The sequence below is a fragment of the Rhamphochromis longiceps genome, linkage group LG1 (genome assembly GCF_057381845.1).
Source record: "Rhamphochromis longiceps isolate RC_006_pf linkage group LG1, R_longiceps_female_GT1.1, whole genome shotgun sequence".
NCBI lineage: Eukaryota > Metazoa > Chordata > Actinopteri > Cichliformes > Cichlidae > Rhamphochromis > Rhamphochromis longiceps.
Genome location: NC_140557.1, coordinates 22,360,950 through 22,387,661, shown reverse-complemented (window position 1 = coordinate 22,387,661; position 26,712 = coordinate 22,360,950). Strand labels below are relative to the sequence as shown.

The window sequence follows — 26,712 nt, the reverse complement described above, 5'->3', positions numbered from 1 at the left end:
TGTCCCACAGGAAAGGCATCGCTCAAACATTAGCAGTGAAATCTGTTTGACAACCTGAACCACTTTATTTTAAGTGAGGTGTGCAATTTTGTCAAATGACCTTTGGATCCAGCAGCAAGAAATCAAACACCAGCTTTACATTTTGTGCAAAATATAATGCATGGCACACGGGAAACGACTGACAAAGCAAATAAAGACGTTTTCTTAAATTTTGTGTAAGGTAAAACCAAAAAGCAGAGATCTCACAGACTGAAAATTTAGGTCTTCAGTGAGAAGCGGCAGCAACTCCCAAATATCTCATTATTCTCCCCGAATTGAAGAAGCAAATTTACATTAAACAAAAGCATACAGGCTAACACAGCATGTAACACCAAACCAGCATTTTGCCAAATATGCTAATATGTTCTCTTTCATGTAAAAGTCATAAATACCTCAAAATGAACAGAGAAACAAAATTCAAGGTTTTCATTGCCTTACTTTGACAGACGGTTTCAGCAAAATACTAGATGGTTAGGTAAAAGTAAACCTTAAATAAACAATATCAAAACTGTTTCATCAGAATCACGTAGCAATACATGTGTATGGACCATGAGTTCATTATACTATTTAACAAAAGCACTATTTAAGAGCTTTTACTGTTCAGTACAGTAAATTAACTGTACACATAAAGAAAAAAATGTGTTATAGTAGGAAAATAGTAAACTGGTAGTTTGAGGGGAAGCAAAATGACCATTAAGAAGGGAGCATTTGAAAAAAAGACAGCGACCTGGCTTCATAAGGTGTTGAAGGTTAAAGGATTGTAAATGTCAGGTCACAGTGATAGCTGCAGATCTGACAGCACCTTGTAGATCATTACACAACACAGCGGCTGCTTGTATCAATTCCTTAGTTTTTTTTAGTGCGATGTCTGGGGATGGTGTGAAAATGATGTAAGCTTGTTGCATTTGCTACCGTAGATTTTTTTTTTTGCCAATTTAGTGTCATAATTAAATAAAACAAACATCTTGCAGTTAACTCTTGAAGTATGTTTTCATAAGGTCCATCATGATTCATGCATGTCTTTTATTTTGCAGGTTTTTTTGGAGTATATTGATAGTAATTTAAAAAAATCTAAATCTCAAAGGCTGTAATTAAAATGAGTATTTTTACACCTTATCTTCTTAAACAGCTGCACTGTACATATCCAGAAGGCTCTTGGGTCAGGATGTTTAGCAAGCAGCAAGTCATTTTGAGAGGAAACAAACAACCGGTCTGAAAGCTCACAAAATATTATTTATATGATTCTATAAAAAAAAACACCCTCAATGTAAGCAAACACAACTGTGGTAAAATCTATGTATGCACATATCAGGATCCAAACCCATGTAGGTCATTTCACTGTGTGATTTAATTATGTAATGAAGGGATTACTGTCACCAAGACTGAAATCTGGGGTAACGGATTCCCTTTGAGTGGTTGTTCTTCTCAAATGCACTTCAAACCACTAATGCTGGTCAGGGTGGTTAAAGAGGTCCTTATACTCTGATGGGACTGCTCCTCAGCACTTACGAGTGCAGGTGCTGAAAAAGTCTGATTGTAAAGTTTTGTGCACATTATTATGGCAGCTGATTCTGGCTTTGCACAACTTCTTGATGACCAGGTGGTATATTATCATGTGTTTGAGGGAGACCTTGCTGGGCCTGGTTTTGATTTTCTTGTCCATGGTGTTCCTGTGGTATATCCTGAGGAGCTTGGGGTGCAGAGTCATGACCTTGGGGTGCAGGGTCATGTCCTTCGGGTACAGGGTGATGTCCTTGGGGTGCAGAGTCATGTCCTTGTTGTTGGGCCTCATGCAGTTGGCTGTCAACTGCAGGGATTTCTGGGACGGCGTTCCCTTCAATTGTAACAAAGAGAACAATTTTATATTCTCAGAGGTTAGACCTTTAAAATCAAACCACTATCAAAATAAAAGTAGGAGAAAAACAAAATCAACACTCACCGAGAACCTCTGGAGGAGGGTCTACTTTCTGTGACTTGAGACGTTCCATATGCTCAACTGCCTGTAGAGTTTTAGTACATTAGAATTCATTTACTACATGTGGACAGACAATTTGATTGCTTAAAATACAATATAAGCACAGCTGAATCAATTGGTAAAATGTGAAGGTTAGGATGTGGGCAGATTGATGCACTGACTGTAAATCTACAGAAGCAACCCTTTTTCCATTAGTAGTGTACTATTCCTTACCTGTTGTAGCTCCATTTTCTGTGCATTAAGCTGCTCCTGTTGTCTTTCCAGCTCATCTCTCTGTTTCTGGAGGTCAAAAGCCTTCTGGTTGAGATCTTGCTCTTGCTGAGCAAGATGCTCCTCAAACTCCCTCATCTCGTCATCGGTATAAGCCTGGTTCTGCTCCAAGGTCTGAAGAACACAGAGCAGGTAGGAAGCCATTTTTTACAGTCCTGCTTTGTTTAACCAAATGTTTCTGTATTAAATAACTCATAAAAGCTGTTATCATGATAAAGTGTCATCTAATGTTTCTCACCTCCCAGCTATCTGGCTCCAAGAATTCTTTCTTCTTAGTAGCAACAAGGAACTCATCCAGAGAGACCAGCCTGTCTTTATTTGAATCCACCTGTGACACAGACAAGAGCAGAAAGGCTTTGAACACTAGTTGTATATTTTCTTATTCACTGAAAGGACTAAGGCAGATAAAACACAGTGGCGCCTGTTTAACACAAGATGCAAACCCAGCTGAGACCGAGAATGAGCTTTAGGTGTCTTTTCTATTTTGTTTCTGTAGTCACTAAAGTCAGTCATGTGACTTTAGTCACAGGCTTTGAATTATGGAGACTAACTGTCCACACGCATAAAGTTTTTGTGCTTCCAACCTTTTAACAAACTGATGAGCTGCATTAAAGGTAGTAGAGGACTGCGATTGTGAATATTACTACATTAGAATTAATGATGCTAAATATTACCCTATGTATATTTCACACACAGAACAATTTTGGCCCAACTAATCCAGGATCGGCTTTTTCACCTGCATAGTTTCAGGAAAACAGGTTGCTGAGTGCAGCTTGTTGTACCTCATTCATAACATGCTCTCTCATACGTAGCCTCTCTTCCTCCATCTCCACCATGTCGTCCTCCTCGTTGGTGGGGTCATAAATCTTTTCCAGCTGAAATCACAGAGGCCCACAGTCAGTACAAAGACCTACTCTGAAATATTTACACATTTTCAGAAGCCACAGCTTTACCTCTTTGGTGAACAATGCCTCCAACTCCTGTTCATCAAAGAAGCCATCTCCATTTGTATCTGTATTATTGAAAAAGAGAAAAGAAGGCGAATGTGCCGTGTTCTAGTACTGTATGTTTTACAGAGCAAATTATGTATGTTAGTAAATGATAGTACAGGTCTTACCATGCAGGTTGAAGAATGTCTTAGGATCAAAATCTTCAGGATCTAAGCCATCAGCTTCCTCCCAGACCTCCTTCAGCTGATTCTGACTTCCCTGCATCATTGAAGTAAAAACACATTTGATTTCCAGATTGAGGTAAAATGAATATTACAATCTGGACAAAAAAAAACAACAACAACAACAAAATATATCATTTATTTTTCTCTGTGCACCTTCGTCACTTACCGGGTGGTTGACTTTAGGGTGGTCGGCGTGCTTCTTCTTCATCTCCTCATAGTGTTCCTCCTCTTTCTTCCTCTCGTCATCATCCAGTGTTTTCAGGTGTTCTCGTCTGTCGTGCTCTTTCATCATTTCGTACCTCTTGAACTCCTCGTGTCTCTCTTTGTCATAGTTCTCCAGATCTTTAGTGGCCTGATGACAAATAGAAAACAGAAATTGTTCAACAGTAATAACCACACAAGGCTATACCCAGCAAACAATAATGCATCAGCTGGAAATGTCACTTAGACACAGTCGAAGTCAAAACAAGAGATACTATTCAGAACATCAGACTACTTCCAGACTGTCAGACCCTCACAGTAGTAGTAAACAGGATTTTTCAGGTCTATGCCTGCACGTTTCTATACATCAGCACACTTCTGGAAACCATTGTGAAAAGCCTTTTTGTCTTAACATCATCTGAGACACAGATACAAGACTAAACGCATTGCTGTTTTTAAAAACAATAATGAAAAGAAGGTCAAATAAAAATAATACATCTGTCCTCTACACCTCAGTACTCAGTACTACCCTTTCCTTTCTAGTTGCTGGTAATTATAGTCATTCACCAACTGTGAAGCTTTCACCACCTATGGGCCAATTTTGGTGTATGAATTAAGCATCTGCATAGGTTCCTGTTTTTTCTCTTTCTCTCTACTGCAGGACTCCACTGTGCAAAGGCACAAATAGTTTCAAGATGCTATACTTTTCATTAAGTACGAAGTAGCATCGAGCAACAACATTTACCGATCTGATCAGCCGATCCAGATCTTCCACTTCAAACGTGTGCGGGTTCATGTGGTTCAAGTATTCAAACTGTTTCAGCAGCGCTTGATGGTCCACTGCTATGTCTGTCCAGGGAGAAATTCAAATATATTACACATATTAAAACATATGAATACATAAAATAGAACTTTCTTTTATTTACCTCTAAAATAATCAACTTAAAGTTGATTTAGAGCCTGATACTTTAAACAGAATTCAAAATGAAATTATTTTTGTTTTGCACAACTTACCATTTCCTCCTTCAAGGTCCTGCTTGGCCTTAATCAGGGTCCGGAGTCGGTTTACCTCTTGCCTTTTTAACTCATCTAGTTTTGTTCTGACATGATGGCTGACAAAGTCTAGCTCTTTGGCCAGCTTACCTTGCTGCAACATAAATAAATTGTAGCAAATTAAGCGATTAAAACAATTCTGGAACATACACTACACTTTTACAGCGAAGCATAATGTACTTTTGCTTACACTGGGTTAAACTTTGCAGGAAGCTGTGCATGTACACGAAACGAGTATATTATAGTGACTATTGTCTTATAAGGAGCTGGTTGAAATGTTGTGCCACTGCAGTAAGACCAAACCAACAGAAAGCGGGGTACCTTAATATCTTCCATGTCTGTATTGTGGAGCTTTTCCCTGAAATGCTGATCCTTCTCTAGAAAATCAATGACTTCTCTGAGGTAGCGGTCATAGTGGAGTCCAGTGTCCTAAAAGCACAGTAAATAAAATGTAAAAACGCCAATAACATGTTACATTGGGTAATCAAATCCTATTTTAAACATTTCTGATATAGATCTATATTTATATATACAGTACAGCATCTCTATCTGTATACGGGTGACAAATTAAAGAAAAATCCAACCAAAAGTGTCTGAGCAAGTACAGAAAACACCACCACATGACAAATACAAACTGGGTTGCCGCTTTCTGTAAAGATCATATACTTAATATCTAAAAAAGAGCATTCCCGTGCAATCAACACTGAAACTATATTGTACTTGTTTAACCTCTGTATGACAGTATTTACCCCTTCCAGAGGCACAAATGAGTACACAGATAACAGTATTTGGGCACTAAACAATCTATAGCATCTGAAACTATTGTACTGAGAAATAAATTGGTTTGTGAGATCACAAGTTTTAAAGTTTTGAATAAGAGAAAGAGGCCATTTTTCCAATAAACTTAGCAGGGCGTACTTACTACAGTGTACCACCTATGAAATAGCTAATAAATAAACATTAATAAATCGTTTATTCTGTGAAATTATGTAATCCAATCCCACAAAGATTCTTGAAGCCGCTCATCTCTATACACATTGTTTTAAGTAAAAAAAAAAAGGAAACAAATATTTTTATAATAAAAAAATCGTCTTATCCTAAAAATAATGACCAAAATTGTGAGTTTTATGCCTGCCTTAAATACTGTTAAAACGAATAGATAATGAAAGCCAAATAAACACAATTATCTCTCTGCACCACTGCTGAAAAAGGGTCGTTATTTGATACGACATGTATTATGGTTTGTGGTGAATTTTCAGCGTGCAGTGTAAATATTATGTCTTCTTCCTTACCACACTGGCTGGAGGCTCTTCAGGCTTTTTCTCTGGTTCTTTGACTTTCGTCTTGTCGATGCTGATGGGCACAGCCTCCAAACACAACAGCTGGACAAGCAGCAACAGCAGCCAGCCGGCGAGAAAGGCCCGGCTCCCCCACATCTACAAACGAGAACAATCACTATAGTGCCGGCTGAGGTGACGTGTTTTAGGTTTTACAATATCTGGAAATATACATTCTTGAGTTTCTAAGTGCGTAAGCATCATCGTGTACCCAGCTTCCTCATTTTTGATCTTCCTCGAACAGCCCATCTAGTCTCCACACACTGCAAATTATTGGCTAATAATAATAACCAGAGGAAGCTGTTGGTGTTAGCCTTTAGCACCGTCACTGACAGATTTAGCGCTTCGGTGCCAAGCATGGACAAATGAGACTCTCATGTAACGTTACACCGTGAGCCTGAGCAGAAGAGCTTATACAGCATTTCCCCCACGCTCAGCGTGGATTTTAAAGCTTTACTAAAGAGCCCCATAGACAGATATGTTGCCAGTATACTCACTTTATTATGAACACAGGACCTCATCTACTCTACCTTCCACCCGTCGCTTCCTCTCAGCTGGAGAGGTGTCAGCAGCTTCCACCAGCCCGCTGGACAGAGTAGCTCGTGTGGTGGTTAACCTGATTGGTCAGTTGGGCGGTCTGTCAAACACACTAGCATGTTGCGTTGCACTGAATCGTACGTGGCGATATGACAGCAGAGCAGGTGGGCGGGTCTTTTGGTTTGTCATGTACTGCACCGCACGGAACGAAAATGAGACGGAAAATTAACGCTGGGGGTGGATGAAACCCGTGATGCTGAATGACTAATTTATTTATTTAAAACACACAGTTGGATTTTTTTCTTCTTCTTCAAAGTATAACGATTTTAATTTAAATTTTCTAATTATTTGCCCCTTTTCAGTTTTTCATTTTTGTTTTCAACTTAGCCGCCATTGTTGGAGTTTTGCGAGATCTGTATTGCGAGCGCTCGCAAAAGTATTGCGAGATCTCGCAAAACTCCAACAATGGCGGCAGCTACTTAGTTGTAATATTACTCTTTCTGGGTCACAAAATACACTTTTAAGATATTTTGAGGCGTGAATGTAGTTGTGTAAACGTCAGATACCTGCTCGATTTACAAGACATCACATATTTGTAAAAGAGCTCCGACGTTTTTGGGGATCTGACACCCACTAGCTCGAAGCTAACGGGAGGTCGAGACCTACTACAGCCGGGAGGAACACCGCTTTCCCGGCACATCGTGCCTCGACCTCCCGGTCGGCTTCGAGCTGGCGGCCTCCGAAGAATGCGGCTAAAACTTTTGCGAGATCTCGCAATACTTTTGCGAGATCTCGCAATACTTTTGCGAGATCTCGCAATACTTTTGCGAGATCTCGCAATACTTTTGCGAGATCTCGCAAAAGTCCGTCTTAATTTTTTTTTTCCTCCCTAATTTTTTTTTTTCCTCCCTAATTTTTTTTTTCCTCCCTAATTTTTTTTTCTCCCATGTCCCCTGGGGGGGCTCCGTAGTTTTTGTTTATTTAATACAATACACGAACATTTTTCATTCATTTGTCAGAATATGTTGCAGATTATAAAAACACCGTTTGTGAAGGCGCTTGACATCCCAGTCTTAAAGATACAGAACTGTGCAAACACTTCAGCGACCCCTCATTTTTTAAATATTTTGCTAGGAAGATGGGAAATATGCGCAGTGATTTATTGAAGCACACATTTAAACATACATTAAGATGCAGTATAAAAGGCAAAAACAAAGTTCTAACAAGATGGAAAGTGAATATTTATTATGACCACCTTTATTCTACAACAATGAACTTTCTTAGGCAAGCTTTCTTGCAGTTTCTCGAAGTAGTATATAGGACTCTCAATGCTCTTCTTTTGATGTTGGCTGCCTTTTGTTTGGTACGATCCTGTGGTATCGCAAGAAATTAGTAGGTTATATAAATATATGAGTATGCATAATAGTTATTATCCATAGATACCTACATCCTAAGTTCCTGTTATTCTTCTGAAAGAAACAGAATGAGTGTGTTGTTACAATGGTAATGCCAGGAGAGGCAGTATTAGTTCTGTGTTACATTAATGTGTAAGGAAGTGGAAGAAGAGTGTGTCCTGTAGGAGGCAGTAGAAAATGGATACTGATGTTCTGTACATGCCCTGAAAGAAAGGTTCAGTAAACCAGTGCAATGATACTTTATTGTAAGTCTCAGTTATTGTATTTTTTATTTTTTGAAGATGCAAAAGATCCCATTCATAATTCCATCAGTTTTGATATTAATTCCACTGTTTGAAATGCAGCCCCCAAACATGAGAGAGCCTCCACTGCATTTTATAGATAAACCATCTGAAAAATGGTCAGGTACAAGGCCTGAAAATGAGTAAAGGACCATCCAGTGTTCAAAGAAAAACTTCAAAGACCTTCAGAAAGTCTTTTATTATACCTTAAAATAAAAAGTGCAAATAGAGTACTTGAATAAATGTATAGCTAACCAATTCCAATGTTGGGACTTCACCAGCAGCTTTAAGCATTTAATACTTTCTTCAGTCAGTGTTTGCTTTACTTCCTGTGGAAAAAAAATCCCCCTAAGTGCAGTTCTGCCTCAGCTTTTTCTGAGCTCAGGAAGCAGCAGTCTGTGATTAATGGGACCAAGTTCACCTCTTAACCCCGGTCCTGTTCACTGGCCTCATGGGAAGATCTTACATGAAACTTTTTTGTGTGTGTGTATGTGTGCTTATACAAGCTCAAACTGTACTCATCATCTTAGAGGCTGATTAGCCATGAATAAATGACTGCTACTCATTTTCTTTTGTGTGTCTTGCCTTTGTTCAGTGTGTCTGTAAAGATTTGATCATTTTTTTTGTAACTGTAACTGTTCATTATAGAGCCACAACACTTTACAGGTGTGTAGCTGGGATATAAATGAAGGTCATGTTTTAAATATTGGGGCGAAAAGAAAAGGGTGCACAGTCGTTTAATCTATGTGTAACTGGTGTTATAATAATATTTTCCATAGTGGATGTGAAATTCACAGCTACTGCAGTCCCACCGCAAATCTGTAGCAAATCTCAAACTTAGTCCTGATTGGTGTAGATTCAGCCATCTGTATCGAAAGACCATAACGCCAGAAGAGGGCGCTGTTGCTATGTGCTGGCTGCGTCGATTATTACCATCATTTTGACTTTTGTAAAAGTACTGAGTGTTTTGCTTAACTGGTCAAATATACTTAAAGGCAAATGACACTAACATCAGCCATGAAATTGTGCACCTTGTTAGCATCGATCCCTGCTGCTGTGGTTTAATTACCTACGAATCAGCATATATGAAAACCTATTTACAAAGGAATTATTTAAACGCTGTTCTGCTTTTTCATGCTACATCTTCAACAGCTGATTGGACCAGGGCTGAAAGAAGACTTAGAGCCGCTGCCTGCAAGTTGTATAACCATTAGCTTTCTACTGGAATTATGGATGACAGAATAAAAATGCAATGAAGACTTTGAAGCTTTGGCAGGTCCAGCAAGACAATGAATCAAATTTCTATCTGGATAAGTGAGGTTATGACTAAATATAACATCCCTGCTCTTTAGATGACAGTGTAATAGTTCACTGAGTTGGAAGGCAATTATTCAATGTCATAGATCATAACTGGAATTGATAGTGAAAGAACACTAGAGTGGATGGGAAGATCAGCATTTCTTTTTAATCAGCCACTATATCATAAAATGTGCTGCATAATGAAAAGAAGGCTACTGTCTAAATATTACCCTACAGAGAGTGTTAATAATGTAGGAACCTGTACACACTCATTTATATACCTTACTCTGCTGACATGAAGGTGTATTTTTAAAAAAAGCATTTCTGAAAAGATGCTATTGATTTCCTATAAGGGCTTCTGCCAACTAGATTAAGATCCAAATGATTCCTTACTGAAGAGCTGGAAGTCAGAACAAGAGAATCTTTATTTCATTTTCAGCTCAGCACCTTTAGCGAGCATAAGTAAGTGATTCAGCGGGAGGAGGCTCTCTGAGGAGAAGACAATAACATTGAGTCACCTTGCTGCATTGTGAGCCTCTGGCAGGCAAGAGGCAGGATTCAGCAGCAGTAGCAGCAGAGAACATACTGCAGAGCTGCGCTGGCCTGCGCAGCAACTAAATGTGTATTTGTTTGTGTAAATTAGCATGTATAGATGGATGTCTACATAGTGGGGATGATAATAAATCATAGCAAGGTCAAATAACAGCAATTGAGTTTGGCTACGAGATGATTACGCTGCAGTGCGTATGGTGTTTCAGCACTCTGTACCTGATTGTGCAGACTGGTTGAGGAATACACAACAAGTTGAATCAAATGATGCCAAGTGTAAATGTAATGTTTGGTGGTATTGATGATTAATTTAGACACTGTTCTATTTAATTCTGTTGCTTGTGTCTGCCTGACCTTTATACAGTACAGAGGAAAAGCTCCAAAATGCATCACATTTTTAGCTGCAGTGAGCTGTAACAGGGTAGTGATGTTATAATATCGTAACAGCTATAATAGTACATTTCAACATTCACACATTTTGTTTGTTTCTTTAAGAAAAAATCAAGCTGGTCATGAAAAATCTCTGATAAATCTGCCTATGTATGGCACTACAGCACTGTGCAAAAGTCCCTACATTTCTTTATATTTTGAGGGAGCTAGCCTTTCTTGTACTTTTTTTTAAAGTGGTCTTGAGCAATCATTTCAATTTTTTTCTTTGGACTTTATTGGCTTTTAAACTCATTTTCAGTCCTTGTACCTGACCATTTTCAGAGGAATGTTTATTTTATCTGTTAAGCACATTAAAACCGACCTATGAATGACCTATAGCCAACTTTAAATTGTATCTTTAGGCACTTTGTTACTAGCAGTAGAAGGATGGCTGTCAATACGCCATTCTTAAGGAAGGGAAACAGAGAGAAAAGGCTGAGGTATGCCAAATTAAACAAAAACTGGGCTAAACATCAGTGGCAACATGTCTTATGGAGTAATGAATCAAAATTTGAAATGGTTCAAATCCTCATCAATACGTATGGATGAGGTTAGCATGGAGGTCGAGCAGTGACTATCCACAGCCATTTTTAAAAGACAGTGGAGGTGCTGCACCTATTTTTTCATTTTGGTAGCAAAATATAAAAAAATGAGGAGGCTCATGAGTCTAAGTGTACATTTGTGAAAAATTCTTTTACTGAAATGGTTCCCTGGAAGTAGATCTTATTTAGTTAATAATTAGATTATTACATGTCATATATGATCAGAAATCCTACAGGTTAGAAATAGTTTATGACCCAATTTTGTTTTACTTTTCTTTCATGTAGGTAAGAATTTGGGAGATTTTCAGTTAAACAGCTTCTGCACGGCTGATAAAGGCAAAGCTTTTGAGAAAATTTTATCCTCCACTATCTTTAAAAAGCTGTGCCTTGAACCACCGGGGAAGAACAAAACATCCCCGAAGTGAGTCAAAACCAGTTAAAGCACATGGTATTACACAATGAGGGTCATAATAGTGATGATTCATTAGTATAAGAGAGCTTGGGATGATAAGATGAAACCGTGCTGCTTGTCTTGTTGTCTTTTGGTCAGCAAAATAGCCCCTGTGCCAACACCACTGTGACTTTGAACATTGCCTGCCCAGTGAAAATTTATGAGCAGCGGCGGTAAATTGGGCAGGTCTGTTTGATGCAGTGTAAGCATTATTGTAATGTGTCATGGTCAGAAAGGCTTTCTGTCCTTAAAGCTTGGCTGCAGTGCCAGTGAAGGTGATGCGAGGCTGACAAACATCACCTAAAGCTTCCAGTACAATTAATGCAGGGACATAGATTCAACCTGACCTGCGGACGTTCTCAGCACACATTTATATCCTCACGTTTCACTACTCCAGTCCTCTGTTTTCCCTTGGAAGACAAATATCAAAATATAAGCATTTATCTGTGCTTACTCCTATATCACTTTGTGTAGTTTTTATGTGGTACTTCCAGGATCATTCTTTCATAAAAGGGAAAAGACAGTTTCTATAAAATTTCAGCAGAACTCATTTGATTGTCTGCTTGTTCTCCTCTATTAATGAAAAGGACGTTTTTTTGGCAGGAAACCTGAATCAATAGACAACTTTATCTACATTTGTATTATTTTTATCGTTCATTGTAAAGATTGTTTTAAGAAAATTTAAAAAAGAGGGGTTATTGCGATGTTTATTTATATGAAATTTCTATTAGTCTAAACTGGTGATGTTGGTCCAGCTTTTATTAAAACAGCCTTACAGAAGACTCATGGCATTTTCAAACTGATATTTACTTCATGACTCACGTGCTGGACAGTTTTTTAAGCCCCAGAGCACCTAGCCCTGAAAATCTTTTATTTATTTATTTTTGCATTTTTCCCAAACTATTAATAATCTAGGTGGGATTGATGGTGGGAAAAATATTATTGCTTGGCCACCTGTTAGTAATGAATGGTCAGATGAACAATAACTTGTTGTCCCAGCTGTCTCTGTAATGCAGCACATCCTTATTGAAGTGCGTCGGCTACACTGTGTGTCAAACTAAAGAGCTTTATGGAGGCTAGCCTGGCTAACTCATTCCCTAGCCTGTCTTCTGATAGAACGATATGCTAGAATTGCCTGGTAACAACTAAAATCAATATTGTAGGGTAAAATAGGATTATTTAAATCTAGTTTGTTGTAGCTCAGTCAGTGTGATCAGTAAACATGCCCCGTCTTGTGGCCACCCAACAATATCTCACAACTTAAACTCATTCCCACTCCTTATTAACTCGTGGCCTCGGGTTATTGATACTGTGCCTGTAAGCTGATAACTGCTGGCCATGCAAAAATATCTCATGGCCACCGACCGATACTTTTATCACCTATGTCACAAAAGCAGCTCTATATCAAAAAAGCAGATTAGAAACTGTTTAGGGATACTTCCCCCCTTCAGACAGCACATGCATTTGTGTTCTGCACAGAGCAAAACTCATTTAGAAAAGGAAAACCCATACTTCAGTAACACTCTGTGATGAACGCTTTTTTTTAACTGCAAAAATTTTAATTATAAGTTCATAAAAACATCAAATGTTTTGTGGTAAACATAATTATCCATGCCCCAACACACATGTAAACTCAGTCAGCAGCTGCAGTTTCTCTTGTGGCACTGTGCACGTGCACAGGCAGAGCAGATATACTAGAAAAGGGAAAGGCGTAGGAAGTTATTAGGGACTTCTTTTTCCAGTCTGCAAACTAAGTAAGTTGTTGGATTGTTGCTAATTTGCCACGATCGTCTAGGTCGTGCTGGCTGTCCATGCTGTTTTTAGTAGTCTGACATCAGACAGAATTGTCAACTCCTTACACTTTAATCTGGACTAAGCAAACAAAAAGGAGGATAGGAGAGTCAATCATACTTGGATATGTGTTGACAATGCAGAGATAATATTAAATTTAAAAAATTGAGAATAATTATCTGAAAATAACAGAAGGAATGCCCAAAAACCTCACTTCTGTTATCTGCTGTCTGATTTTTGTGTTATCCTTTATATCAGGGGTGGGCAATTGATTTTCCCAAGGGGTCACACAGGAAACTGGGACTGTTATGGAGGGCCATGCCAACAAGCTGAACTCAATTCAGCCATCCACTCATCCATCCATCTTCTACCACTTATCCGACTTATAGGGGCTGCAATAAGAAGAGATAAGATAATGTAAAGGTGGATTTAGAAAAGTTAAAACATAATAAAACACAGACAATATAAAAGCAAAGATGTAATTAAAAACAAAACAAATGTCCACATTGATTTTATTCCTTTATATGCTTATCGGTGTGGCCCTCCACAACAGTCCCAGTTTCTCATTTGGCCCATTGGGAAAATTCATTGCACACCCCTGATATAAAGGATAACACAGTAATACTTAATTAACTAAACCATAAAAAGTGGTGCGTAAAAATAAAGAGTAAATGGAAGATGACGGGGAACACAGAGCCCCCTCCACCAATATTCAGATGAAACCCTTTGCACCCATGTTTCTCTCATTGCATTTCTCTAAAACAAAGATCAGTTAAGCAGGATGATTTGTTTCAGCTTTATTTAACATATACCCACAATTCTTTGAAAGCGTGCACGTTTTGCTTTCATGTGTGAATTATAGTACAACTACTTTCACAACTAGGCCACCCAAAAACTGAAATCATTTCAATCACCAGCCTTGAAAAGTCTCCATTCCCCAGCGCCAAAGCTTTTATCCGGTTCATTTCTAGCTCACGCACTATTTTGTGCTTGCACTTCTTTGGTTAGGCTTTATTAGTTTATTAATTTCTTATGCAAGGATCGGCTGTGTTTTTAATCATTTGCCAGACCGCTACTTATGAGGACCCGGTTGCTCAACAAAAGAGTCTCGCAGGGGAGGTCGTCTGTTGCTCTGTTTGGTATTCGTCCCCTTTAAAAACTATGCAGCCCTAGCGGCGGTATTATGTGGGCTCCCTGGAAAAAGTCTGCGGAGAGGGAAAGGGGGGACGAGCCGAGCTGGAGTCGAGAGATCATGGCGGCACCTCTCGGACGGGACACCCTACCTGACTACTGGTCTTATGGAGTTTGTCGAGATGGTCGAGTCTTCTTCATTAGGTGAGGCGTTTTACTTGTTCTGCTCTGAGTACTTTACGAGGCGGTGTGAAGGGATTTTTTCTCTCCCTCTCGTTGTTTTATTAGCGTTCAGTAACAGGTGTCTTTCTTGCAGCGATAAAACTCAAAGCACTACTTGGCTACATCCGCGCACTGGCGAACCTGTTAACTCTGGACATATGATACGTTCAGGTACGCCACAAATTATCTGATTTTGCAGGATAGCAGCAGGATATTTTGCTTTTGCTGCAGTGTGCAGCGGGTCGCTCAATGTGTTCTTGCTCGTGTTATAGATTTACCAAGAGGCTGGGAAGAGGGCTTCACGGAAGAAGGAGCCAGTTACTTCATCAAGTGAGTGGCTTTTGTGCATTGTTGCCTTGTTTGGTCGTGTAGAAAAAAGGAAAAAAAAAAAAATCAACCCATGCAGGCTGGTTGAGTTGATCATTATTAAAGTGCTCTATGTGGAATGCCTTCCTCCTCCTCTCTGCTGCTCTAACACGTCTGATGCACTATAACAACCAAACTACATTAAAGGCTGTATTGTAAACACACTGATTTATCTGAGAGCTGCATGTAGATGACAGGGAAAGCACACACCAACATATGGATTAACTCACTAGGGTCCCATTAGATAGGTGAAACCAATTATCTCTGCCTGCATTGTGAACGGAAAGTGACAGAGCCTAGCAGGACAGGAAGAAAGGCTATTAAAATTCTCCTCACATCCACCATGCAGGACCTCTACTCACTCCGATAGGTGTGCAGACTTGCTGTGTGTAAGTGTGTGTATGTGCAAATGTGAATGAGAGAGAGAGAGAGACTGTAAAGGTTGGAGGAGAGGGGTGTGACCATGTGGTGACAGAGATGTATGGCATGATTGCATTATTGAAGCAGAAAGGACAGAATTTTCAAAGTCACATGCAGCACTCTGAAGTTTTTTCCCCGCTTTTTCTCAGATTTTCACGTTAAAGCAGGAGGATTCTGGATTAAATCTGGCTTCAGTGGAAGGCAACCAAGAGACACGTTATTTTGAGTATCTAGAGCTACTGTTGCATTTACTGTAGATTATATTATGCAGTGGGTTATTGGATGCTGGTCTGCGGCTGTCAGTGTGTATATCAGACAGTTACTATGATGGGAACCAGTGCAGGAGAGCAACCCGGAAATCATACCCAAATCAGTCAGATAAGTCGGGCTAACATTAAAGCTTACTACGACATAGCCTGGAGACATCTGCATTGATGTAGCTCATTGTTACAAATCCCACCTCCCACCCAGACATGTTATCACATTGCCCTTTTAATTCGCCCCAGTTGTTGCAGATGCAATGGCTACATGGAGAATTTTACATCCTCATAGCTGCGGTCTCAGCATCAGGCTGGTTGTTACTCAATGACATATAGTACTCTGCAGATACCATTGAGCAGCTCTGTAACAATGTGGACACTTTGTATCAATGACTTTTATATTTAGATTTTAGTATACATTTGTGCATCTGAGATGTTGCAATAGTCACACATATCAAAGCAAACAAATTATTTCCTTCTTTTACTTTTTCTGTATCCAAAGATGCTTTTAAAAAGGCCTTTAAGTGGTTCCAGCTAACAAATTTGTTGTTACTGACACATATTATGTACAGAATAAGAGTCTTTGTTTTTCCCCTCATTCACTCACTTTTTCTCTGTAAGAAGTGAGAACAATACAGCAGTGAGGCTGTGTGATATATGGCATCCTAAATGTCAAGGCTGTGAAATCACTCTTCTACTTGTTGCCCGTTTGGCTTGGTGGAAGGATCCTGTTTTGCTTTAGTTTCTTTGTTTTGGAGACCTTATTTTCTTGCGGTGGAACGGAACTCACCAGCGCTGTCTTCTGGTACCATTCAGCTTATTAAGAGCACCAGCTGACATTTTTCCATGTAAATGAAAACAAAATGATGCCAAAAAATCTATCAGCTAGTTATAGTACACAATATTTGCCCTTCAACTTCTGGGGTACCTTGAAGGTCTTGTGGTTTGTGTGGATTAGGCTTGCACTACTGCATCACTTGCATGCTCAATTTGATTAGGATCGTTAATTTTGGGGGTTATGTCATTGCCTTATGCTCTTGCGTCCCTAAAGCCGTTCCTGTGCTGTTTCTGAGGTGTGATGGCACTGCTAGAGGCTGTTGTTGGTAGATGTGCTTGGTTTACAACAACTATTAGTGCTATGCATCCCAACAGAACTTATGATGATCACTATTTGTTGATCTCTGTCATCTAATCTGCTTTATTAGATTGGATAATTTGGTAATTTGAACCTCATGATGACTTTCAAAGGCTCCACCATAGCTTCTTTAATTTATTCTCTTGAGTAAAAAACTTGTAGTTCAAATGCATCCAAATGTAATTTTATCTGTTTAGAGATCAGTTTTTCTAAAAAATGTGATAATGATTGTTCAATAAATGCTGGAATATAGAAAACAAAAAGTTACCGACGTGCACATTAAAAATTCTTATTAGTTTTTAGCTGCTCCACAGATGTCAAATCGTGGGCTTTCTAAACCTAAACGGTGTGTTGTTAATGCCTAAACCTAACCAAACAATCCATTTTAATTAATTTATTATTTGAATCATACAGATGATGTCTGAAAAACTGAATGTAGGAAAGGTGAGGGAAGAACGCAGGACAGAAAAACACACTTTGGAAGAGAGCCAGAGATTAATAATGACTAATGATTAAACACCCACATTTCAGGGTAACTAAGGGAGGATTCAGGGTCACCCGATCCAGCCGTAACTCTATGCTTTACCATAAAGGAAAGTTTTAAGCCTAATTTTAAAAGTAGACGGTGTCTGTCTCCTGAATCTAAACTGGGAGCTGGCTCCACAGAAGAGGGACCTGAAAGCTGAAGGCTCTGCCTCCCATTTTTCTTGTAAAACCACAAGTAAGCCCACAGTCTGAGAGTGAAGTGCTCTATTGGGGTGATAGAGGTCTTTAAGATAAAACAGGGACTGATTACTCAAGACCTTGTATGAGAGGAGAAGTCAGTATGAGAGAAATATGCTCTCTATTTCTAGTCTTTTTTTGGACAATCTGATAATAATGATGATTTACAATACTCTAGCCCAGAGGTAATAATGCATGAACTAATTATTCATTATTTCATTTTTCACTCCCCCTTTGTCTCTTCTGCTGTCAGCAGAGATGCACATAGGCAGCTTTACTCTCGCCACCCCACCGCTAGCACTGCCTCAGATGGATAGCAGTACAGTAACAGCCAATATAGTAAACTGATGATAAATCAAATAAAAGAGTAAAAGCGGAGGTTTGTCCTCTTAGTCAGACAAAAAAGAAAAAGAAAAAACAAACGAAACGAAACTAAATGTATAATTTTCAAAGCTGTGTTAACACTGCTATTTCTTTTAATTTCATCATGTTAAACATGGGCAAATGAAGAACCAATCAAATTTTGGTAAACTGTGAAATTGGACAATGACCTTATCAAGAGAAGAGCCCTCAGATTTTGTCAAAAGAATCCCTTAATCTTCAAACACATGGCAGATTCTAGCACTCACAAGCCGGGTTGATTATCACAACTTTAGTTGGCAAAGCTGAAACACAGTGACGATGGCTTCAACTCAGACGCTCTATAAACAATGTGATGGGCTCGATAATGTGTCTGTTTCAGACCATTAAAATGATCATGTATTAGTTTTTAGTTGACAGCAACTCAACATTTACAGTGTTATATTTATCCCACAGGGGTAACCATTAGTAATGATTTGGTTTTATAGTCTGTGTAGAAACTGAGATTCCTGTGTGTGTGTGTGTGTGTGTGTGTGTGTGTGTGTGTGTGTGTGTGTGTGTGTGTGTGTGTGTGTGTGTGTTTAATGAATAAATCTCACTTTAACATCAGTTTTTTTGAGAAACTTTATGAGTTGGACTGTTGGCATGTCTTTTTGGTATAATGCCCTTCTTTTCTTATCCCTGAGCTTTCCAGGAAGTGTGCAAGCCCCCCCTCCCAAAAACAACAAAAACACTCTGCACTGAAGTCCACATGGTGCTGCCCTGACAACAGTCAGTGGATTTGCTGTGTGTTGATAGTGGAACTTAGCTGACTTGAAGTACAAAGAAGGGATTGTTCTAACACCACGGCTATTGCAAAACTCACGTTTACGTACACCTCACTGCTGGTGAGCTGTGCAGCCTTCAGCCCTTAACTACCTGGTTAATGGTTACTGATGTTATCTTCAAGTTTCCTAAAGTGTAATGTTTTCAGATTTTCTCAGCTGATCTGAGAATGATTTACTTAGGCTCACATGTTGTACAAATTAAGTATAGTTTCATTAGGAAAATTTTACTCAGAGCACTCCTGAAACACTCACATTATTTTGAGGATAAAATTGTCCAAGCTAATGGGTGAGACTTTTGTCATTTGTGGCAGCAGATTGAAATAGAGTTCGTCAGGCTGTCATACTTCCAGCAAATCTCCCAGGGAGTGACCCAATTTTGAAACCATCTTCCAAAATCAACCCGCTTCAATCCCTGAACATAATGTTACAGATGAAAGAGGTCTGTGTCTTTAGTCTGACGGATGTAGATTAATCTAAGTAAAAGGAAAGTAAGACTATTTTGGGAAAAAGGTAACATTTTTAATAATTATTAGTTTTGTTTTATAGTTCCAGCTTTACAATGTCACGGTCAACGAACCGCTCTGTGTCTATGTGCTTAAAACAATCATCTCGGATCACTCTAGGCGCCATCGGAGAGTGGCACCGCACATACCAGGTATAAATATTGGCTATCTGGCATGAAAAGAAGTGGGGCTTATCTGGACTGCTCTGGGCTCACTAGGCCAACGACCCTCACTGTGAAGTCATGAATACCCGGCTCCCACTCAGTCTTTACTCTGAAGATTTGTGCCAGCATATGCACTCATGTCTTGAGTCGCGGTTGTTCACCCTGTGGACAATTCAATATTTGTTCCACAAGACATAAAAGACACGATATTCTGGAACAACAAAAATGAAAAAAAGATGCTTGAGTAGCCTCTTCTTGCAATCCCAGCATCTCACACCTTCATGTCATTACATTGAGGGCAATTCAGTACACCTGGAGCCCTGTCAGACCCATACCCTTCACATCCTGGTGGCCAACTCGTTTGGTGGGGGGTACCATGACAAGAAACCATCCACTCTTTATAGATGTTTATACTCTGTCTATAAGGAGGCAGATAGAGTGGTGGTGGTATTTAACCAAATGCCCTTCCTAAGCAAACCCCAAAGGGAATTTGTGTCTCATATACACACAATAATCCGGTTGTTCAGTGATGACGCGACGAATCCTACTCCGGGTCTAAAGTAGTCTGCGTTTAATATGGCTTTTGTGTTGTTAACATGTTTAATGTTATGTATTTTCTTCTATTTGATCTCAAAAAGCTCCTAAAACAGTCAGTGATCCCTGTTGACCTCCCTCGGCTTTTATTACCACTAATCACTAATCATTTATTTAAGCTCAGTTTTTAAAACCTTAGGATGTAACTACAGCCCAGCCCATGCAGCAGTATATGAATGACTAACCTCGCATTGTGGATGGATTATCTCAGTTGTTCTCCTGGCTGAAGTTTGGTCCTTTTACAGCATCCTGCCATGCGATTACATTTGTTTCTGACCACCGAGAACACTCACGTTAACTTTTATCGAGTGGAAAAAAAGTTAGCTTGTTTATATTATGCTAACATAGCTGTGTCGCTAGCGGTCACATAGCACATCATTATATACCAGCTAGACCAACTTCAGTTACCCTACAAACGTCACTGCTGTTTAGTTTTCTGTCTTCATTTATGCTGGAAGTGATAGCACAGCTGTACGTTTTAATTTGTTTCCAAAACCCCGCAGTCAGGACATGCTATATTGTATTTAGATAGAAGCTAGCGAGCTAACTCCCTGCTAACTTCTAACTCCGTTAAATGTCATAAATTCCGTTTTCATGGATGCCTGGATGTTAAACTCAATTGTTACACCTGGTAGAGCAGAACGCTGATCATTTTATTAAAGATGAAAGACTTTAGACAGTTTTTCAACTCTCAGTAATGCCACAGTGATCGTTTGATATATGGACCTGCAGCGGAGTTTAGACCCAGACAAGGCTAGTGACGTCAGACTGAACAACCAGATTACATGTAAGCCTGTGAGAATGAAAAGGTTTTGAGTTTGCTTCTGGAACAAACTACATTATATTATGCCAAACTTTCTGCAGACACAGTTATAACTGACCTCAGGTCAGCGGGCAGCTTGTTCCAAAGAAGCAACCTCAGCACACTTATATCTAATTCTGGGAATAGTTCAAAGATCTGCACGTGATGACTTTTTTTAACTTATCCTTGGCTGTTTGATTGTTTAGGTCTGCTTGCTTTGTTAGATTGTTAAAAATGTGGTTTGGCGTCAAATATGACAACTTAACCATGACTATGCTTTTGCAGTCAGGTCCCCTTGGTTTACAAATGACCGGCTAGAAGAGATCAGGCTCACAGACTTACTTCTTAGAACTCAGTTTTCCCGACTTTGTTTTAAGTGGTTCTGCTACATGTGATTTCGTCTATCTTTTGGTTTTAGTTTTCATGCTAATTGCCTGCCTCTAGTCTTTCATTTATTTAATTATGTCTTTTATTCTCTTTGTTGTGTACACATGTACACAAAAGGTCCTCTGAAGGTCCTTTTGTCTAGGCTTCCTGTTTAAATCTACCCTTTGAGTATGCTGCTTTTTCACTTCTGTCAAAGCATTTTTTTAAGCTCTGTTTTTTTAAAGATGCAAGTATATAAAGAAAGTTTCTTCTTTTCTTCTTCTTCTTCTTATTAGTATTATCATCATTATTATAGTAAGCCCTGTCTCACTGTTGCATAATACATCAGGTACTGATGCCAAAGGACACTCTGAGAGCGCAGAGCTGATATGCCAGTGGCTTTGACATACAATAACAATTTTTTTCATTACACAAACTCATGACATAACATAAATTATAATATTACTAGTGATTACTAAACGCTGTGTATTATTATCTCATTACTTACAAAAACTGAGAAAACTGAGTACACTAAGGTTCACTTTCGACCACTTCACTGGCACTCACTGAGAATAAGAAAAGTGCAATAATATAGCTCCCCTAGGGAGAAAATTACCACGCCGAGGTACAATGGCGTCCTGTTGAGGACACGGTTTACATTGTTGAAAGGGTTAACAATGCTGTGGGCCAGTCCAGGCGGAAGTGTTTGAAATCCACACTGAATCACTCTTAGCTTCTACACCAAAAAAAGGCTCTCTCAGCTTTTTTCTCAAATTTAGTTGCCTTTTCCGTCAATATTTCATCGTTGCCTGAGATTTCTGATGAATATTTATCTTGCTTTTGTCCCACAGCTTGTTATGATTTTAGTTTGTGCTTGCATTTTTTTTAAATAGTTGACGTTTTTGATCAGTGCTGTGAGTTAATTAGCCGTGAGATGTTTTGAAGCAGTTTTTTTTTTTTAAACAGGAAATGGAAAATAAAGAAGTTTAATGTCCCTACAGGCCTTTATCATAACCCTGTCTTAATGAAGCTGAAGCTTTCTTTTTTCTGCTAACACATCAAATCCAGGCCTCACTGCTGAGGCCACAACATGGTTGCCAAAATAGATGGAACAAACAAGGTCAAAGGGGCGATAAACAAACTTTTCCTTTTCAAAGCTTTTCTAACGTGTAAGTTAAATTAACTGTAAGGGTTAATTTGTCTTCTGTCAAAGGGGTATTATACTTTTGGTTCCTGGCATTAAGTTTTAAAATTTTAAAGTCAAGTAAAACTAAGTATGTGTCTCTGTACAGGACCCTGTATGAGACAGCTAGTCTCTGACAGGTAATCACTTAAAAACAATTGTTTTCCCAACTGGTGTTCCTGGGCCCTGAGGCAGGAAGCTAGTCCTGTTTCTTTGTTTCTCAGTGAGGCAAAGAAGCAGAAAGTCTCGAGTGACCTGATCAAACCTTTCATCCTGTCAGAAATGGTCAACTCTCAGATTAAGTGATGTCAGATGTTATCCTTGGATGTTAAACCTTACCAAAGTCGTCTATTGACATCAGTAAGACCAACTATAGTTGAATGACCTTGTGTTTCTGCGGGTTGTAGTTGTAAAAAGTACATGTTTTGAAAGTTTCTAGTGCCATGGGAGGTCACGAAGAAACATACAGGGATCAGTGCACAAGTTTTGTTTCAACAAAGCATCGGTGAAGGTTGGTTTTATCTGAAAATCGGCTCTGCTCCACGTTTCATTTGCAGTGTGTTTTTTCTTGTCCACCTGTGCCAGCTGTGTTTGTTAAACTGCATCCATTAGGCGTGTCTTCAGAATCTGATAGCATCACTTTTAATGTAGCTTAAGCACATTTGTTAACTGTTTATTCTTGTACTGTACAGCACTAACCACTAAGCAGGGATTCTGACATGAGTGCATCAAGTTACCACACATATATCTTCGAAAGCATTAGATGGTAAAGCAATTTTCTTAAACATTTTGAAAATTTTAAATTATAGCTGAAACAAAAACGATACGTTTGTGATAGGGAGTAAAACAACACATTGAAGGAACTGCTTTGCCAGGTTGGCTTTGTCTTTTACTAAACTACTGACTCGGGAATATATTAAAAAAATTTATTGAAGCATCAACATAATTAATTTTATACGTACTCACCGATTAATCTGGCTAATTCTGAAACAGCATGCGACGTTTAGACATTCTTATTGCAGCATCATCAGCTTAGCTTCTATATTTTTACTGGTAGCTTAGCTTTTGCAAGCTCATTTTAATTAAACTCGAAGATTGTTGTACTTATTTTACACAGCTACACCACTTGTGCTGTACGGCTTTCCAGAAATGTTTTAACTGGGATTATATAACTAAAAAAAGTAAATGTTTGCTTGTTTAAATTATGGTGATATTGTGACTGTGGGGAAAAATAGTGGTTTACTCCAAAGCTATACAAAATGATGGGTTTTAAAAGAGCACTGTCAACTCACAATGTGGCGGTATATGTGGGGGTAATATGTGGTGTTTCAGTGTCAGCACAGCTGTGTTGCACCACTGATATACTGCCACTGATGTGGTGAGAAAGAGAGAGGAGGAACTTTTTTAGTTCTCTTTCTTTTTCAGTTACAGCAGACTAATGAAATACATTAACTAACTGAGCAGTAGTTTAAGACAACACTCCAAAAATGTGATACTCGGGTCTTGCAGGGGGTCAGTTGAGACCTAGAATAATTCACTACCAATATTGTGGTAGGGATGGCAGACAGTTCACGTTCCAACCCCAGAACTAGGGATTTATAGTCGACTCCTGTTTCGATACTTTCTATTCTGAGGCTTGTGATGAGTTGAGTTTTTAATTATTTCATATTTCATGTTGAGGAAAATTTCATGTAGGTTGTGTGTTGCACAATAGTGCTTGCTGAGGCTAGTCGTTTTTATGTGACTTTACCAAATGATTGTGGGTTATTTTGTAACCTATAGGTGTCTATTTTTTTTTTACTTAACAGCCCTTTTGTGGTATTCTTGAAATTAAAAAAACACACCCAACAGGCTGAATGCATTGCAGGGTACTGGAAACAGCAATATGATGTATTGCTGTTTTGCCAGCCTGCCAAAGATCTTATTGGATTTCTTTTTTTTCTTGTTTGAATCTCACTCACACACACATGCAAACTACATGGACAACACCGACACACAAACAATATGATAAACTTGCTTAGAAGCGTGAATCATTAATCTATGAGAAAGGCAGCGACGCACCTGATAATGTCATCTTAGCAGCAAATGCACGGACAGTGAAATTGATATTTGGACTCTTGGCCAAGGATTTGCAAATGTGCTGCTGGTGAGATAGCAGGTGCTTTCACCTTTGCTGGGTTATTTATGTTGACTTGTTGTTATTATCAGTAGATCATGTCTAAAGCTCTTATGTTTCTGCATCCATCTTCACAACTTACGTGTGAGGCAGCCAGGACTTTTATTTGAGGTCAGAGTGATTTTCTAAAAAAAGGGCCATATTGTCAACATCATGTCCACAATGACTCATTACAGGGTTTGTGGCAGTTAAAAAATAAATAATGCTCAGTATTGCCTGGGCCTGCAAATAGGGATGGAGACTGAAGCAGTGGACTGAATAAAGATGATGAAAACAAAGAGCAGATTTAGTGTCTGGTACAGTAAGCTTTTGTTCTGCAGAATACAGAGGAAGCTTTCTATCAGGCCTTGTTTGGACTGCAGGCCTGAGGTGTGCGCTGGTTGATGATGTACATTATGTAGAATGAGTCATTCACTGTCTAGATGACTTGAGCAGGTTGAGAAGTCAGAGCTGGAGCAGCAGGAGTCAGAGCAGAAACAGGGCAGGGGAGATGACCGAGCTGGGATGGGGACCTGCTGTTGCAGTTGTCTGCCCATCAGGCACGAGACTGACGGGGCTGATCATGAAACAAAGGTGGTTGCAGAGCTGGAGCTCTCCAATTTGGAGGAGAAGGAGAGGCAGGTTGAGGCAAGGTAATACTTTTTTTTAGCCTTGAATTGTATCTCTGTGCCTGATTAGTGTTTTCATGTCACTACATTACTATGATTGTGGTAAAGCATGCCATCTTTGACTTTAACTAGCATGCAGGAAGATGTGACAGAAATTGAAACATGCAGCATTTTTGTCAGCTATCATTTACAACTCTTTTCAACTTATTAAAGAAAGAGGCTCTGGACCGTAGTAATTTCAGCTGCCTCTCTGGAGGAAAAGCAGTTTGTATACCTCTCTCTGATTAAATTCAGATGACAGTTCTTTCTGCCGCATTCTGTCAGAGCCCGAGTGTGACTGGAGCCACTGCAGAGAGAAGCAGGTCCCACCGTGTCCTCATCTCACCAGATGGGTGACAGGAGAAGTGATTAGTTAGCACAAAGGAAATGATGGATGTTCTGTAACATGGGAAAAGAAACGAAAGAAAACTTACATTTTGTTTGTGCAATACTTTGTATTTTACCCAGAGTTTGCTTTAAAGTGATAAGCAGTATAAAGAGTAAATGTGAGCAAGTGCTCCTGTGTTGCCACGAATATAGGAAAGCCACTGGTTTTCAGTGATTATGTGTCCTGTAAAGTAAAGGTTTATGAGCTGAGTAAAACATCTTTTAATTTTCTAACTAACTACATTTATAACATACGCTGAATCTGCAACATAGCATGTGCTAAAACTGCCACAAACAAGCCACAAGGGCAGTTTATTTGAATTGAACTGGACTGCTAGGCTTTCTTTGTAATGTTTGCATGGTCTACATGTGACTCTGTGGGTTTCCTCCTGCAGTCTAAAGCTCTTAATGTTAGGCTAACTTGTAAGTCTAAACTAAGTGTGAATATGAATGGTCTGTCTCTCTGTGTTAGCCCTGTGATGGATTGGTGACCTGTCAAGGCTGTACTCCACCTCTTTCCAGTTGTCAGCTGTGATATGCTCCGCTGCACCTCCACCCCTTATCCAACCCACCTGAACTGGATTAGCAGTTAAAAGGATGAATGAATATACTTATTGTTATTAATTATTGTATTATAAATATTACCAGTGGCTTATAATTTAACATAAAAGAGCTTTAGCTCTTGCTTAAATTAATACAGCCACACAGAGTATTCTTTATTAGGTGTTTTAGCCGTTTTCTTGCTTTTTAAAAAACAAAACAAAAAAGCAAGCAAACACACAAAGCTGCGGGTTATGACAAACCTGCCTGGTACGAAAAGACAAACAGGAAAAAGTTTGTGACCAGTGGGCAAAGTGGAGCTGTCAATCGAGTGAATATGAGAAACACTGCCAATGAGCGCTTTTGTTTCTCAGTTTCTGCTTAGTATTTAACACAGCTGTGTGCTAAAAAGTGGTGAATGTGAAGGCTATATATGTCAAACATTGGCAGCGTGTTGTGCTAACCCAAGTGGAGAGAAACGTTATTATAAAATTGCTTATTAATTGCTACAGTGCATCCTACAAAGCACATGATCCTACATCCTACCTGCTCTATCTCTCTGC

General features: G+C 39.1%; 2 protein-coding genes across 11 annotated transcripts in view; one reads left to right on the top strand and one right to left on the bottom strand.

Moving 5' to 3' along the window:
• Positions 1-43: 43 nt before the first annotated feature.
• Positions 44-6,666, bottom strand: nucb2a (nucleobindin 2a). Its single transcript, XM_085402635.1, has 13 exons — positions 6,547-6,666; positions 6,005-6,148; positions 5,034-5,141; positions 4,674-4,806; positions 4,405-4,508; positions 3,625-3,810; positions 3,402-3,492; positions 3,238-3,296; positions 3,067-3,159; positions 2,523-2,612; positions 2,228-2,398; positions 1,979-2,039; positions 44-1,873 (listed from the first exon to the last, which is right to left on the bottom strand). The coding sequence occupies exons 1-13, from the start codon at positions 6,568-6,570 to the stop codon at positions 1,596-1,598; spliced, it is 1,542 nt and encodes a 513-aa protein (XP_085258761.1). The 5' UTR covers positions 6,571-6,666; the 3' UTR covers positions 44-1,595.
• A 7,845-nt stretch (positions 6,667-14,511) lies between these two features.
• The window catches only part of plekha7b (pleckstrin homology domain containing A7b), a 74,851-nt gene continuing 62,650 nt past the window's right edge, over positions 14,512-26,712 (top strand). For all 10 annotated transcript variants that reach the window (XR_014910692.1, XM_085402614.1, XM_085402572.1 and 7 more), the window contains exons 1-3: positions 14,512-14,678; positions 14,791-14,867; positions 14,969-15,026. Coding sequence is in view for 9 of the 10 variants with exons in the window: in XM_085402614.1 (XP_085258740.1) it covers positions 14,527-14,678; positions 14,791-14,867; positions 14,969-15,026 (287 nt within the window). In the remaining variant the exon portion in view is untranslated. The remainder of the gene's footprint in view (positions 14,679-14,790; positions 14,868-14,968; positions 15,027-26,712) is intronic.

Coding starts and splice junctions, on each gene's coding strand:
- nucb2a (XM_085402635.1), bottom strand. CDS start 6,570: ATGAGGTCCTGTGTTCATAATAAA. Junction 6,149..6,546: donor GGTCCTGTGTTCATAATAAA/GTGAGTATACTG, acceptor TCTCGTTTGTAG/ATGTGGGGGAGCCGGGCCTT. Junction 3,811..4,404: donor TGGATCGGCTGATCAGATCG/GTAAATGTTGTT, acceptor ATTTGTCATCAG/GCCACTAAAGATCTGGAGAA.